The sequence below is a fragment of the Sturnira hondurensis genome, unplaced genomic scaffold (assembly GCF_014824575.4).
Source record: "Sturnira hondurensis isolate 20B ecotype Veracruz unplaced genomic scaffold, ASM1482457v3 Scaffold0009719, whole genome shotgun sequence".
Taxonomy (NCBI): Eukaryota; Metazoa; Chordata; class Mammalia; order Chiroptera; family Phyllostomidae; genus Sturnira; species Sturnira hondurensis.
In genome coordinates, this window is record NW_028082350.1 from 12,616,908 (window position 1) to 12,632,478 (window position 15,571).

The window sequence follows — 15,571 nt, forward strand, 5'->3', positions numbered from 1 at the left end:
GGACCTGTTACCCCTTGTGGATCAATGGAAACTTGACTCTCTACCACCTGACAGAAAACACATTCGACCCCCTGAAGTGAAAGAGCTGAGTTTGCCTAACCCGGCCCAGCGTGGGAACCATTCACTGTGACGGTTCTTCTGCCCGTGGCTGCTACTAGGGTCCTGCCGCCGGAGCTTTTGCTCATGGATTTGGTTGGCATCGGAAAATCAGGATGATCATGGAGTCAGTTCAGTTAGAACTTAGCTTCTCTTCCTGCGGAGCCTTTGCATGTCATCAAGGGACACCTGAATGACAAAGTCACCATCTGGGTTCTTTTTGTTTTTCTCTTTGTGCCCCCAGGTGAGCTTTCCGTGGAGGAGGCGCAGGACCCTTTCCTGGTGAGCATCCACATAATCGCAGACCCTGGGGAATCCCGGCCCCTGCAGGAGGCCATCGACAAGGTCTTGGCCTGGATCCACCCCGACCTGCAGCTGTTCCGGGTCTCCGAACGCAAGGCGGCCCGGCGACGGCGGCGGGCCCCACGGGGGACGCAGCCCGCGCTGGCCGTGCTCCTGTTCCTGCAGGAGGACTTCGGAGAAGAGCACATCCTGCGGCTGCACCGCGCGCTGCGGCGGCCGCCCTGGCGCCACCACCACACGGAGCGCGTGCCCGGCAGGCTCCTGCCCTACCTGCCGGGCAGCCAGGACTTCTTCACGCTGGCGCCCGGGACGCCGCTGTGGGCCGTCCGGCCCGTGCACTACGGCCGGGAGATCGTGCGCTTCACCGTCTACTGCCGCCACGACCACTACGCCGACAGCCTCAAGTTCTACGAGCTGATCCTCAGGCGCAGCCCCAGCCAGCGGAAGAAGGACTTCTGCATCTTCCCCATCTTCTCCAACCTGGACGTGGACATCCAGTTCTCGCTCAAGAGGCTGCCCTGTGATCAGAGCCCGGCCCCCACCGACTGCGCCGTGCTGGAGTTCCGCGTCCGGGACCTGGGCGAGCTGGTGCCCCTGCTGCCCAACCCCTGCAGCCCCATCAGCGAGGGCCGCTGGCAGACCGAGGACCACGACGGGAACAGGATCCTTCTGCAGGTACCCTGTGGGCGGGAGGGGTCCGTCTGGGTCTGTCTCCCTGTCTTTTTGGGGGGAAGGGAAAAATTGGGTTGGCTCTGCTAGAACCCCGTGTGAGTACCTGTTACGCACGGAGCCCCAAGGTCAGAAAAAGAAGGGGCCCATGGCCTCAGGCTGGGTCAAGGTGTCTGTAGGACACCCAAACCTCAGAGGAAGGTGTTTTCCGTCTGTTCTTTTCACTGTACAGTCGCGGCCACGGGCCTCTGGCTAGTGGCTGCCTCTCCCCCACCCCCACTCCCCGCCTCTTCGCCCACCTGTTTCAGCGCCGCGCTAGATGCTCGTGGCTCCTGGAGATGACAGAGGCGCTTATACCCCGGGGGCGCTCACTGTGAAAGATTCCTGAACGTATCCCTCACGCTTAGGGAGTTTTACCAATGTGTCCCCGCCACAACAAAGAAACTTCAAGAAAACCCATCTATGAACATTGTGGGAAATATTCCGCTCAGTAGAGAAGAGCTCTGTTTTCTCCTTCACCCTGGTGCCGCTTGACCTTCGACCCTTCCACGGTGGGGCAGTGAGTTGTTACAATTCAGTGATCACTTGATAAACGACTTCCTCATAAACGTTTTAAGGAGGAGGTGATGGCTTTGGACCTTCTGGTTTCATTAAGCTTAGGAAAAGATCAGTGAACTCACTTTAAGGAAATTTCCAGTGAATTTTCTTCCCCTGTTAATATTTTTATAAGAGAGAGAAAACCAAACTACCGCCAAATTTTTGGAAATTAGAATTGTTTTAAAAAATCACTCTACTACCCCCACCAGAGCACATTGGTACATTTTCTTCCAGTGCTTTTGTCATATAAGATGGACATGATAATTTTCTTAATTTTTTTCACTACTTCTTCCTCATTTATCCCCAACAATGTACAAAAGAAAATTTGCTAAGTGGGTTTCAGACCTTTTGATTGGTTTTCTCTTTCCCACTACCAGCCTTTCCCCTCCCAAATGGAAGGTCAAAGGTTACTTTGACTTAAAGGAACTTTTCACCTGATTTTCAGCTTCAGGCAGAGAGAGTGAGGCCCGGAACCCCCCGGAACATTGTACAGAGGGACTCTGTCTCCTTCATACTCAGGCACAGCTTGGCCTCCCCGAGGGTCTAGGTTCCGCTAGTTTGGACTTGTGTCATCTCGAAGAAATCGCATGCTTCCCAAGGAGGCCTGGAAGGGCACTTGTGTGACAGCCCAGTTCACATGTAGCACCTGTCACCGTGCCCGCTCACAGCAGGCTCTCAGCAAACACCTGCTCCTTAAGAAACAGCCCCACGGTGCAGATGCCAGCTGGCCTCTCATCTGGAACCGCCCCCCGCATGGGGGAGTAGAGGGGGCTCCTGGCCCCTCTGTGGCCCCTGCTGTGGTCCCTGCTGTGGTCAGTTGTCACCAGCAAGTCTCAGGCCCGAGGCAGGGGCCCTCACCCTACTCTCTGGACGACCCCTGGCTGCCACCCCTCTCTCTGCTGTTCGGACCAAGGGTCAGGAGGGGAAACGGTAGACCCTGAAAAGGCAGGGAAGGTGTGAAGGGCCTCGGCCAAGGAGAGGGTCGGGCAGCAGTGGGAGGCGGAGCCTGGGCACACCCCAGGCCTGTCGCACAGGGAGCTCTGCCCACTTGCCGCTGATAGCAGTGGGCTCGTGTGCCGCCGTGCCGCCCGGCCCCCGGGAGGCCCAGGGGGACTCCACCTGCCGGCAGTTCAGGCAGAGACCACGCTCTCCGCAGGCACTGTCTCTCGGAGGAAGAAAATGGCTGGATTTGCTAGTGCTGCTCCAAGCAGAAAGGACCTGAATGGTCCCAGGCCTCTTTGCCCCCCATCCCACCCCCTGGATCTCCCTGAAGCCCTGAAGCAGGGAGCTTACCCCCCTAAATCCGAGGGCATTGTGTAGCCCCTGGCTGAAGTGACTGTGATGAACAACATCGCCATGGTGTCTCCCAGCGGGCCTCTCTTGTGGCCAGGGAAACTTTTCTAAATGGGCTTCAGCCCAATGACTTGTAAGTAGGGGGGACCCTGGTTAAGACAGACATTCTGCCGGAGTCTACAAATACCACTCATCTGCTTAGGGAAGGAAGCAAGTCAACAGCCTCTCTCGAGTTGACATGTTGAGAATATTATATAAGGCTATTTAGTTTTGTGTTTATTTCTTCAATATTTTCTGATTTGGCATTTTTTAAATTATATACTGCCTTCTAAAACCATTTTAAATGAATATATATTTCAGGATACTTGTCCTGACTTAGAGATCAGGAAGCATGTAGAAAGGGGGAGACAGAAAGGAATTGGGGGTGAAGTACTGAGCTTCCTGGAAGCCGAAGCAGAAAGAGGAGCCCAGTGTTCATTGTTTGATTGGGGGGGAAAAAAACCCATGTCTGAAAACACAAACATCTCGGGGGGGATAAATGGTAATGGAAAAATACAATAAAAATTAAAAAGTAAAATAGAATAGACTAGAACAGAATTGAATTGAATTTGTTGTGTTTCAAGGAATTTGGTCTGTTAAAACAAGAGCTCAATGTATGCTTCCAATTTAAAATGTAGTTTAGAATTGACTGATATTCACCGTTTTAAGTTAAGGAATATAAGGGTAAGCTTTAGAAAATTTTTAACATCAAAACATTCAAGAGGATTCAGTATTTGCCATGTTTAATTGATTATATTTATGAAAGTTATTTAAGTGCTTAAAAGTTTTGTTTATCAGACAACTGAATTAACTTTAAAAAAATCAGTAGTTTAAGATATTAAAGGAAATTAGTTAATCAAGCTGAAAAAACCCTTTAAAACTGTTCATTGCTAACATTTTGCTACATTTGTTAGTAATGAGATTTGAGTGTCGAACTTAGTAAATTTAAGAAAGAAATGGGCTTGACATTGGTAACTTTAATTAAGTGGATATTAATTTTTCAAGTGTAGCTTTTGGCTATTTTTCTGTGCACAAAAGCAGGTCAGAAAACTCACGTTGGTATTCTGGAATTGTAACTGAGTGACTAACGGAAGGTTCGTTTAACCCCATCCAGAACTTGTCCAAGTGTGAGTGACACGTGGTCTGTAAGACAGTGGCAGGCCCAAGGGCCCGGCTACAGGCCCCGGTGAGTCCAGGCCCCGTGAGGCAGTCCAGGGGGCCACTCTCGCTGGTGGCATTCTGAGACAGGGCCTCTTTACCCAGGGCTCCCCCAGGTCCCGCAAAAATGGGGATCTGGTCCACATCCTCAGTGGTCTTCTGCACGTCCAGGGCGAACCCAGCCTCAAGCAGTGACCCTGTGCCCATCTCGGTCCTTCGGCCCTAGGGCCACAGCAGGTCAGAGTGGTTTGTAATCTTCAGGCAAATGGCCAACCAACTACACGTCTAATTGTTGCCCCATCCGAAAACCCAAGCCTGAAATGGTTCCTCCTGTATAACGTATACACCATCTCCAACCTTATCTTCAGTGAAGATGCTTATTTACTGACATATTCATTGTACATCTATCAAGTTGTCCCATCTTTAGGTCCTTCCGTTTCTGGATCTATGTCTTTTTTTTAAAGATTTTACTTACTTTATTTTTAGACAGAGGGGACGCATGGGAGAAAGAGAGGGAGAGAAACATCAATGTGTGGTTGCCTCTCATGGGCCCCCTACCAGGGACTTGGCCCACAACCCAGGCATGTGCCCTGACTGGGAATCAAACCAGCAACCCTTTGGTTTGCTGGCCGGTGCTCCGTCCACTGAGCTACACCAGCCAAGGATGCATCCATATCTTGACTAGTAAACACTTCAAAGACAGGAGTTTTTCAAATATTTTTGCTTTCTTTTCAACCACCCAAGAAAGGCCACACACAGTTCTGGCCCGGAGAGCACCTGAGGATATAAGGAGCAACGCCAGTGAGTTCTTGACATATTCCTGGCATGCTTCTTATTAACCCACAAAACTTTGAGGTGCTGCCCTAAATTCTCTGCTAAGTAGAGGCATTGTGACGACAAGAACAACCTCAACAGCTAGCATTCTTCCCCAGCGAGGCAGATTCATGGAGAAGATTAGACACATCTTTGGTCCTTGGCGTCTACAGTGACGATGACGTCCCTGCGCCCGGAGGAGGGCTGGGCAGAGGCTTTGTTCAGCCTGGGTCTTTGTTCTGCGGGGCAGCGGGTTGATCTCTCCTGATAGAGGCAGCCGCGTTCCTGGCACAAGGTCACAAATACATTCAGTAGTTCTCTGTTTTACCAGTAGGCAGACAGCGCTGTACGGGGATCCTTATGGAGGCCATAGCGGCAGTGAAAACAGATGAGAATTCAAGGCTGAAAAGCAAGTTTTAGTATTAAAATAGATTTGCAGATAAGAAAAAAAGTAAAAGACTGCTGAGAGAGGAATGTGGCGGTGGAAACTCATTCTTCAGAATTTCCAGTATCCATATCATTTTCCAGACAAAGGTTAATGGAGAGCACAACTTCGGTGTACTTTGGCCAAAATAACTGTATGGAGCAAGGCGGGGGGGAGTGCATGCTAATCTAATTAACACAGTGGGGGTCAGAGTCAGACTCGGAGAAAAGAGCACTCACTCACTCCATGTGCTAGCCCGGCCTCTCCCACTGGTCTGCTCAGTGCAGACCGGACCAGGCTCAGCTGTCTGAGTCAGTTTTCACAGCTTCTTCAGAATCACAGATTCTGGGGTCTAAGGGATTGCAAGAGTATTTACGTCACAGAGGGTAAGAAGTTTTTTATCGTATTTTTTTCTTTTTTTCTCTGGGTCAAATTTACTTTATTTTTATTGTTGTATTTTTTCCCACTGCCATGTGGACCCCTCGTGCTCCCCTCCCCCTGCCCCGCCATCACCACACTGTTGTGTGTGTCAGTGAGTTCTTTCTCTTTTTTTTCATTTTTGCTTAATCCCTCAAGCCCCCCTAAAGCCCCCCCAGAGCTGTCAGCCTGCCCTCTATCTGTGAGTCTCTCTCTATTTTGCTTGTTAATTCAATTTGTTCATTAGATTCCACACATGAATGAAATCATATGGTATTTGTCTTTCTTGGGCTGGCTTATTTCACTTAGCAGAATGTTCTCCGGGTCCATCTATGCTGCCACAAAGGGTAAAATTTCCTTTTTTTTTTTATAGCCAAGTAGTATTCCATTGTATAAATACACTATAGCCGTTCTATCCACTCATCTACTGATGGACAAGGGCTGCTTCCAAAACTTGGCTGTTGTAAATAGCACTGCAGTGAACACAGGGGTGAACGTACTCTTTCTGATTGGTGTTCCAGGATGCTTAGGATATATTCCCAGAAGTGAGATCTCTGGGTCATAAGGCAGTGACATTTTTAATTTGGGGGGCGGGGGCCGGGGGTACCTCCATACTGCTTTCCTCAGTGGCTGCACCCATCTGAAGCATAGCTAGCCATGAAAACTTACACTACCTAGTCGTTCAGAATACCATTTTTAGTAGCACTAAAAATAGGTCCGTGCCCCAGGCACCAGAGAAACGAAGCCTAGGGTAAGAGGAAATCCAGAAGTTGGCCTGAAACAGCCCTCCCTGTTCTGCCTGCCCTTGCCTGGGAGGCTTTCTGCCTGGGACTGACCCTGAAACTGTTTCCGTTGCTCTGGAGTGGGCCGTTGTCTCCAAGCTTCCCAGGTGGATTCTTAGGTGCAACCAGGATCTCACAAAACACTGGCCTGCTTTATACAGTGAATTCTGCTCTGGTGACTGCTCCTTGCAGCTGGGTTTTATGGCAGCCTTGTCTGGAGGACCCGGCCAGTGTCTGTTGTGGCAAACGCACGCACTCACTGATCCTGCGGAAGGTGTGGGGCTGAAGCGGCGGGCAGCGGGGAGCACCGTGCTAACCGGCAGTGATGTCACGTCGGCCAAGTCCACCAGAGGGTTTGGAGGATGTTTAGTGGACCTGCCCCCTTGGCGTTGCCTCATCATAGGCTCCTCATTGGTGGCTCCTTTTCTGATGGGGGAAGCTGGCCCATCAGATTATCAAAGCCTTTTGATAATCCACTTTATTTATGTCAGACAGTAGAGACGAGTGCCACTTACCCCTGAATTAACGGTAGGAGTACGTTTTGAAAAACCAGAAGGTGCTAAGGACCTCACACTTGAAGTTCAGAGAAGCACCAGCTGGGAAGTTTCCCTCTTCGGGGCAAGCCGGGTGGCCCAGCCAGCAGAACCAGAACTCCACTCACGCCTCCCTCCACTCGAGAGAGCTGGAGGCACGTCAGGTCCGTAGTTGATCTTGGAGAGGACACATCCCCTCTGCTCCCTACACAACTGAGGGAAGAGTTGGGAAAGGCTTTGGCGTTAATTCTTCTTTAAATGTTTAGTACAGTTCACCAAAGTAAATGATCTGATCCTGGGCTTTTGGGGGGAGGGGGCACTTGATTAGTTATTTAATCTCCTCCCTCATTACTGGTCCGGTTTGATTTTTAATTTCTTCATGATTTGGTCTTGGTAGGTTATGGTTCTAAAAATTTGTCTTTTTCCTATGCTATCCAGTTTATTGGCATATAATTGTTCATAATAGTCTCATATTCTTTGTACCTCTGTGCTCACACAGAGATACATCTTTCATTCATGAAAGATAATCTTTCCTTTCTGATTTTATTTGAGTTCTCACTCGGTGAATCTGGCTAAAGGTTTGTCAGTTTTGTTGATCTTTTCAAAAAAACAGCTCTTAGTTTTATTGATCTTTTTTCTAGTCTCTATTTCATTTATTTCTGCTCTGATCATTGTTATTTTCTTCCCTCTAAATTTGGACTTAATTTTTCCTTTTTCTAGTTCATTGAAATATAAATTGAGATCATTTACTTGAGATGTTTATTCCTAGAACTGCTTATACTATACCCCATAGATTTTTATATGTTGTGCTTTTATTTTCATTTCTTTCAAGATATTTTTGATAGCCCTTTGACTTTGACCCATTGCTTTTTCATGAGTGTCTTATTTAATCTTCACATATCTGTGAACGTTCAAGGTGTCCTCCTGTTACTGATTCCAGCTTTTATACTGTTGTGGTTGGAATAGACACTTGGTATGATTTTAGCCTCCTGAGGTTGGCTGAGACGTGTTCTGCGACCTCTTACGTGATCTGTCCTGCAGAGTGTTCTGGGTGCATCTGAGAAGAACACGTATCTGCTGCCATTGGAGGGAACGCCCAGCATGTGTCTGTTAGGGCGACTTGGTCTGAAGTGTCATTGAAACCTATTTCCTTATTGATTTTCTTTCTGGATGATCTGCGCACTGTTGAAAATAGCATATTCGAGCCCCCTACTATAATTGCATCGCCGCCTATTTCCTTCAGATCTGTTAATAATTGTTTAATATTTTAGGTGCTCCAATCAATGTTGGGTGCATAGACATTTACAATAATAGTCTCCCAAAGAACTGACCTCTTTATTAGTAGATAATGATCCTCTCTGTCTCTTGCTACAGTCTGACCCAGCACCTGTTCTGTCTGATGGAACACCCCCACTCACTTCACTTTCCACACGCTGTAAACATCTTTTACCCCCCTTCACATTACCGGCCTGTGAGTGTCCCTAACGATTAAGTGAGTCCTTTTGTAGGTAACATGTTTTATCCATTCAGCCAGTCTGTGTTCTTTTCATTGAAGAATCTAGTCTATTTACATGTAACATAATTATGAATAGCTGAGGTCTTACTATCACCATTTCGTTCATTGCTTTCTGATGGTTTCTTCTTTAGTTTCTTATTTTTTGCTAACTTTCTTTGGAGTTGATTTTTTTGGTAGTGGTTTGCTATGATTTTTTTTCTTTATTATTTGTGAAGCTATTATAGGTTTTTGCTCAGTGCTTACCAACAGGCTTTTATGTCTTATAGTTGTAACTAAATGCATAAGAAAGTTGTACTCATTCACTTGTTTCTCCCCACAATTTATGTTATACCCCAAATTACATCTTTTATATTATGTTCATTAACATATTATTATAGCTACTATTTTCCACATTCCTGTCTCTTGACCTACATGCAAGATTTTAAAGAGATTTACACCCCACCACTACAGTATTAGAGTATTTTAAATTTGACCATCCATTCACCTTTACCCATGTAAATATATGGGTATATATTTTGGGTATATATTTATATTTTAATAGATTTTCGTGCTGCTAGTCAGCAACTTTTTGTTTTAGCTTAAAGAACTCCCTTTAGCGTGCCTTGTAGGGCAGGCCTAGTGGTGATCAATGCCCTCAGCTTTTGTTTGAGTGCATACCTCTCCTTCGTCACTGAAGGGCAGCTTTGCTGGGTGAGGTATTGTTGGAGGGGGGTTTCTCCCTGAGCACACTGAGTGCATCACCCCCTCCCTCTGCTGGCCTGCGAGGTGTCTGCTCGGCAGTCTGCTCACCGCCTCATCTGGTTCTTTTGTATGTGATGACTCTTTTCTCTCTTGCTGCTCTCAAGATTCTCTTTGTGGTTTTGATTTTTGAGAGATTGATGATGATGTGTGTCAGTGAAGATCTCTTTGAGTTGAACCTGTTTGGGGTTTTTTTTATCTCCCTGTACCTGGATGGCCATATCTCTCCCCAGATTTGGGACTTTTTCAGCCATTTTTAAAAATTATATTTCTGCCCCTTTCTCCCTTTCTTTTCTCCTTCTGAGACTCCCTAAATGAGGATATTGTGGGTTTTTAAAAAATGTTTCCCTGTTTACAAAGGCTTTCCTCATTCCTTTTCATTCTAATTTCAAAAATGGCATTCTTATTTAAGTTATTGCTAATTATTTGTCAGCTGCTTCTAAAATACGTTCTTTGAACTTTTCTTTCTTCAAAATCCTTAAGTCAGTGATACTTAACCAACTCCTGACCATCCTTCGTTCATATAAACAAGACCTCCACCTACCCCTGTGTTTTACAGTCAATGGCAGGGCGTGTCATAAGTCATGCTGGACATAAACATTCGGGGGAAATGCAGGACTCATCCATGAAAGAAAAGTCTCACTGGTAAAGGTAAATATGTAGTAAAACTCAGAATAACAGAATGTCATAAAGGGGAGAGGTCAATCACTTATAATGTCCGAATGCAAGTTAAAAGATAAAAATAGTAAAAATAATTCTAGCTATAAGTTTGTTGGTAGATACACAAGGTGAAAAGATGTACATTGTGACCTCAAAGCCAAAAGACATGGGGGAGAGTAAACATGTAGAGCTTTATAATGTGTTCAAACATTTTAGCAGCTTAAAATAGACTGTTTAAAATGCCAGTTATTTTTGTAAGCCTCACGGTCCCCCAAAGCAAAAACCCATATACACAAAGACAAGCAGACAGGAATCTAAGCATGCCACTGTCAACCGAAGGTCCTCCTCATCTATTTGACACCAGCAGGAGTCCCCAGTCTGCGATGTGGTGGAGGGGGAGACGGACTGCATTCGGGGCCGACAGCGGAGCTGGGAAACAGCGTGGCTGTGGAGCAGGCCGGCTGTGGAACAGCCCACTCGTGGTACAGCCTGGCTGCACGCGGAAGAGCATGGCTATGAGACAGCTCCCCTCCGGTGCAGAGACAGCTCCAGCTGCGGAGTCAGAGCTCAGAGGATGTCGCAGCTCCAGGCACCGTCGCAGCTCCAGCCGGGAAAATGCAGTCTCCCGTGGAAACTGAAAAGTGTGCTTCAGTGAGACAGAGGGGAAGCTGGCTTACACGGAGAGGAGAGCCTGTCCCAAGTCCCTGACTGGTCTACTGTCCTGCAGATGAGGACTCCAAAGCTTCACAAAAGCACTGTCCAAAAAGCAGTAACCTAACTGGTCACTGAAGATTCAAGTGAGGATGTAGCTGCATAGTCCCAGTTGGGACTTCAGCCCATTGATTCATTTTCCAGCCTAGGAGGTTCCTGTATAGGGGGCAGCTCAAATGGGAGGGACACAGTGCAGGCGGCACAGTGCAGTTGTCCCCTGAAGTGCAGAGAGTATGCAGTATGATATGATTACCATATATGAGGCCACAAAACAGGTCCTGATAAATTTACGAAGATTGAAATCAGATCAAGCATCTTTCCCAACTACAGTAGTATGAAACCAGACTTCAGTTACAAGAAGAAAACTGAGAAATTCACAGGTATACAGAGATTAAACAACACACTACCCCAACAGTCAATCAGTGGGGTCAGAAAAGAAATCAAAAGAGAAACTTTAAAACACACTACCCTCCTTGAGACTAACAAAAATAGGAACATGACCTGACAGTTTATGGGATACAGCGAAACTGGTTCTGAGAGAGGAGTTCGTGGCAATAAATGCCTACTTCAAGAAACAAGAAAGATCTCAGCTAAACAACCTAGCCCTAACTTTACACCCCCAAGAAACTAGGGAAAGAAGAACCAATGAACCAAAATTCAACAGAAAGATCAAGATTAGAGAAGAAATAAATTCAGGGGAGACCCAATAAAAGATAATAAAAAAAGATCAGTGAAGGTAAGAGCAGATCCTTCGAAACATAAACAAAATTGACAACGCTTTAGGTGGCCCTAGCAAGAAAAGGAGAGGACTCAAATAAAACCAGAAATGAAAGAGGAGATGTTAAAATGGTTGTCACAAAGATGCAATGGATATAAGAGAACATGCCAACGAACTGGAAACCTAGAAGAAATGGACAAGCTCCTACAAACCTCCAACCCACCAAGACTGAATCATGCAGAAATAGAAACTCTACACAGACCGTTTACTCGTGAGGAAATTGAATCAGGAATCAAAACCTCCCAACAAACAAAAGTCTGGAACCAGATGACCTCCCTGGTGAATTCTACCAAACGTTTAAGGAAGAACTGATGCTAATCTTTCTCCAACTCTACCAAAAAATAGAACAGGGGGCACACCACATCCATACTCATTCTACCCTCCAGGATTACCCTGTTGCCAGAACCAGACAAGGACACCACAAGGAAAGAAAATGTCGAGTCAATATTCCAGATTAACACAGATATAAAAATCTTCAACAGCATAACAGCAGTAAGAATTCAATAATTCACCCTGATCAAGTGGGCTTTATTCCCGAGATATATGGATGGTTCAACATTCACAAGTCAATCAGTGTTATATACTGCATCATCAAAATAAAGGATGAAAACTACACAGTCATCTCAATAGAGGCAAAACACACTTTGACAGGGTTCAACATGCATTTATAATAAAAAGAAAAACCCTCTCAGATCCTGGACGTAGAGGGAAAGTATGTTAACATCTAAAGCCCACACGTGACAACCCCACAGCTCACTCATACTCCACAGTGAGAAACTGAAAGCTCTTCCTCTAAGATCAGAAAAAAGACAAGGATTTCANCCTGTATAGGGGGAAGCTCAGATGGCAGGGACACAGTGCAGGCGGCCCGGTGCAGTTGTCCCCTGAAGTGCAGAGAGTATGCAGTATGATATGATTACCATATTTAAGGCCACAAAACAGGTCCTGATAAATTTATGAAGATTGAAATCAGATCAAGCATCTTTCCCAACCACAGTAGTATGAAACCAGACTTCAGTTACAAGAAGAAAACTGAGAAATTCACAGGTATACAGAGATTAAACAACACGCTACCCCAACAGTCAATCAGTGGGGTCAGAAAAGAAATCAAAAGAGAAACTTTAAAACACACTACCCTCCTTGAGACTAACGAAAATAGGAACGTGGCCTGACAGTTTATAGGATACAGCGAAACTGGTTCTGAGAGAGGAGTTCGTGGCAATAAATGCCTACTTCAGGAAACAAGAAAGATCTCAGCTAAACAACCTAGCCCTAACTTTACACCCCCAAGAAACTAGGGAAAGAAGAACCAATGAACCAAAATTCAACAGAAAGATCAAGATTAGAGAAGAAATAAATTCAGGGGAGACCCAATAAAAGATAATAAAAAAAGATCAGTGAAGGTAAGAGCAGATTCTTTGAAACGTAAACAAAATTGACAACGCTTTAGGTGGCCCTAGCAAGAAAAAGAGAGGACTCAAACAAAACCAGAAATGAAAGAGGAGATGTTAAAATGGTTGTCACAAAGATGCAGTGGATATAAGAGAACATGCCAACGAACTGGAAACCTAGAAGAAATGGACAAGCTCCTACAAACCTCCAACCCACCAAGACTGAATCATGCAGAAATAGAAACTCTACACAGACCGTTTACTCGTGAGGAAATTGAATCAGGAATCAAAACCTCCCAACAAACAAAAGTCTGGAACCAGATGACCTCCCTGGTGAATTCTACCAAACGTTTAAGGAAGAACTGATGCTAATCTTTCTCCAACTCTACCAAAAAATAGAACAGGGGGCGCACCACCTCCACGCTCATTCTACCCTCCAGCACTACCCTGTTGCCAGAACCAGACAAGGACACCACAAGGAAAGAAAATGTCGAGTCAATATTCCAGATTAACACAGATATAAAAATCTTCACCAGAATAACAGCAGTAAGAATTCAATAATTCACCCTGATCAAGTGGGCTTTATTCCCGAGATATATGGATGGTTCAACATTCACAAGTCAATCAGTGTTATATACTGCATCATCAAAATAAAGGATGAAAACTACACAGTCATCTCAATAGAGGCAAAACACACTTTGACAGGGTTCAACATGCATTTATAATAAAAAGAAAAACCCTCTCAGATCCTGGACGTAGAGGGAAAGTATGTTAACATCTAAAGCCCACACGTGACAACCCCACAGCTCACTCATACTCCACAGTGAGAAACTGAAAGCTCTTCCTCTAAGATCAGAAAAAAGACAAGGATTTCAGCTCTCACCACTTTTACTCAACAAATCCCAGCCAGAGCCATTAGGCAAGAAAAAGAAATAAAAGGCATCCAGTTGAAAAGAGGTATAGAGGTATAGCATTACTATTTGCAGGTAACATGATATATAATGAAAATTCTACTTCACATTAAAAAATTATTACAACGAACAAATTCAGCAGTGTTGCAGATTTGTAAAATCAACATATAAAAATCTGTTATGTTTCTACACCCTTAAAAAAAACTATTCAAAAAACAAGAAAGATAATCCATTTATAATTGCATCAAAAGAATAAAAAATTCCTAGGAATAAATTTAACCAAATTGAAATGCTTGTATGTATACTGAAAAATACAAGCCTTTGATGAAAGAAATTGAAGAAGACACAAGTGAATGGAAAGGTATTCCATTCTCATGGATTGGAAGAATAAATGTTGTAAAAATGTCCACACAATCCCAAGCAATCTACAGATTTAGTGCAGTTTCTATCAAAATCCCACTGACATTTTTCAGAGAAATAGAATAAATGACTCTAAGATTCATACAGAACCATCAAAGACCCCAAACAGCCAAAGCAATATTGAGAAAGAACAAAGTTGGAAGTACCATGCCTCCTGATTTCAAACTATAGTACAAAGCTGTAGTAATCAAAACAGTGTGGTATTGGCATAAAAACAGACACATCCATCAATAAAACAGAAAGCCCAGAAATAAACCCATGCATATATGGTCAGTTAATTTACAACAAAAAAGGCAAAACCATTGAAGGAGCCTCTTCAATAAAGGTTTTGGGAAAATGGGCGGCCACATACAAAACAGCTGGCCCACTATCTTCCTCCACAGACATAAATTAACTCAAAACGTATTAAAGACTTGAACGTAAGACCTGAAACAATAAAATGTCTAGAAGAAAACACAGGTGGTAAGTTCCCTGAGATCAATTTCTGGTGGTGGTTATTTTTGGATTTGACACCAAAAGCACAGCAACAGATGGAAGAACAGGGGGCCTACATCAGACTAAACACCTTCTGCATAGCACAGGTAACCATCAACAATGAGAAAGTCACCTATCAAATGGGAGACAATATTTGCAAATCATATATCTAAGGAGGTTAATATCCCAAATATGTAAAGAATTCATATCACTCAGTAGCCAAAAAAGTGATTTAAAAATGAGCAAAGAGGGACTTCCGCCAAGATGGAGGCATAGGTGGAAACACTGTGCCTTCTCCCACAACCAAGTTTGACTACAACAAAAGTTTTGGAGAATTAGAACACACCCAAAGACCAAAAATGAGCAAAGAACCCGAATAGACATTTTTCCACAGAAGACATTGACGTGACCAACAGGTACATGAGATCGTGCTCAATCATTAATCAGCAGGGATAGGCACACCTGGACCACGGTGGGAGACACCTCACACCTACTAGATTGGTTACTAGAGAACAGGAAGTAGCGCGTGTTGTCAGGGATGTGGAGAAAACTAACCCATGTGCCTGTTGGTGGGGATGCAAACTGGCACAGCTGCTGTGGAAAACAGTGTGGAAGTTTGTGTAAAAATTACAAATGGAACTACTGTATGAACCAAAAAGTCCACTTCAGGATTTTTATCCAAAAGGGACAAAAAACACTAACTCAAAAACATACTTGCACCTTTCGTGTTCATTTCAGCGTTATTTACAACAGCCAAGACGTGGAAGCAAGCGAAGAGAGTTCATCGATGGGTGAGGGGTACAGAAAAGGCGGGACATCTATACGGTGGTATTTTATTTATCCATAAA

At 44.8% G+C, this 15,571-nt stretch overlaps 1 protein-coding gene across 1 annotated transcript in view; it reads left to right on the forward strand.

Annotated features, from left to right (window-relative positions):
* FAM124A (family with sequence similarity 124 member A) overlaps positions 1 to 15,571 on the forward strand; it is a 47,543-nt gene that overhangs the window by 25,239 nt on the left and 6,733 nt on the right. The window contains exon 3 of the mRNA XM_037057579.1: positions 341 to 1,074. Coding sequence (XP_036913474.1) covers positions 341 to 1,074 — 734 coding nt within the window. The remainder of the gene's footprint in view (positions 1 to 340; positions 1,075 to 15,571) is intronic.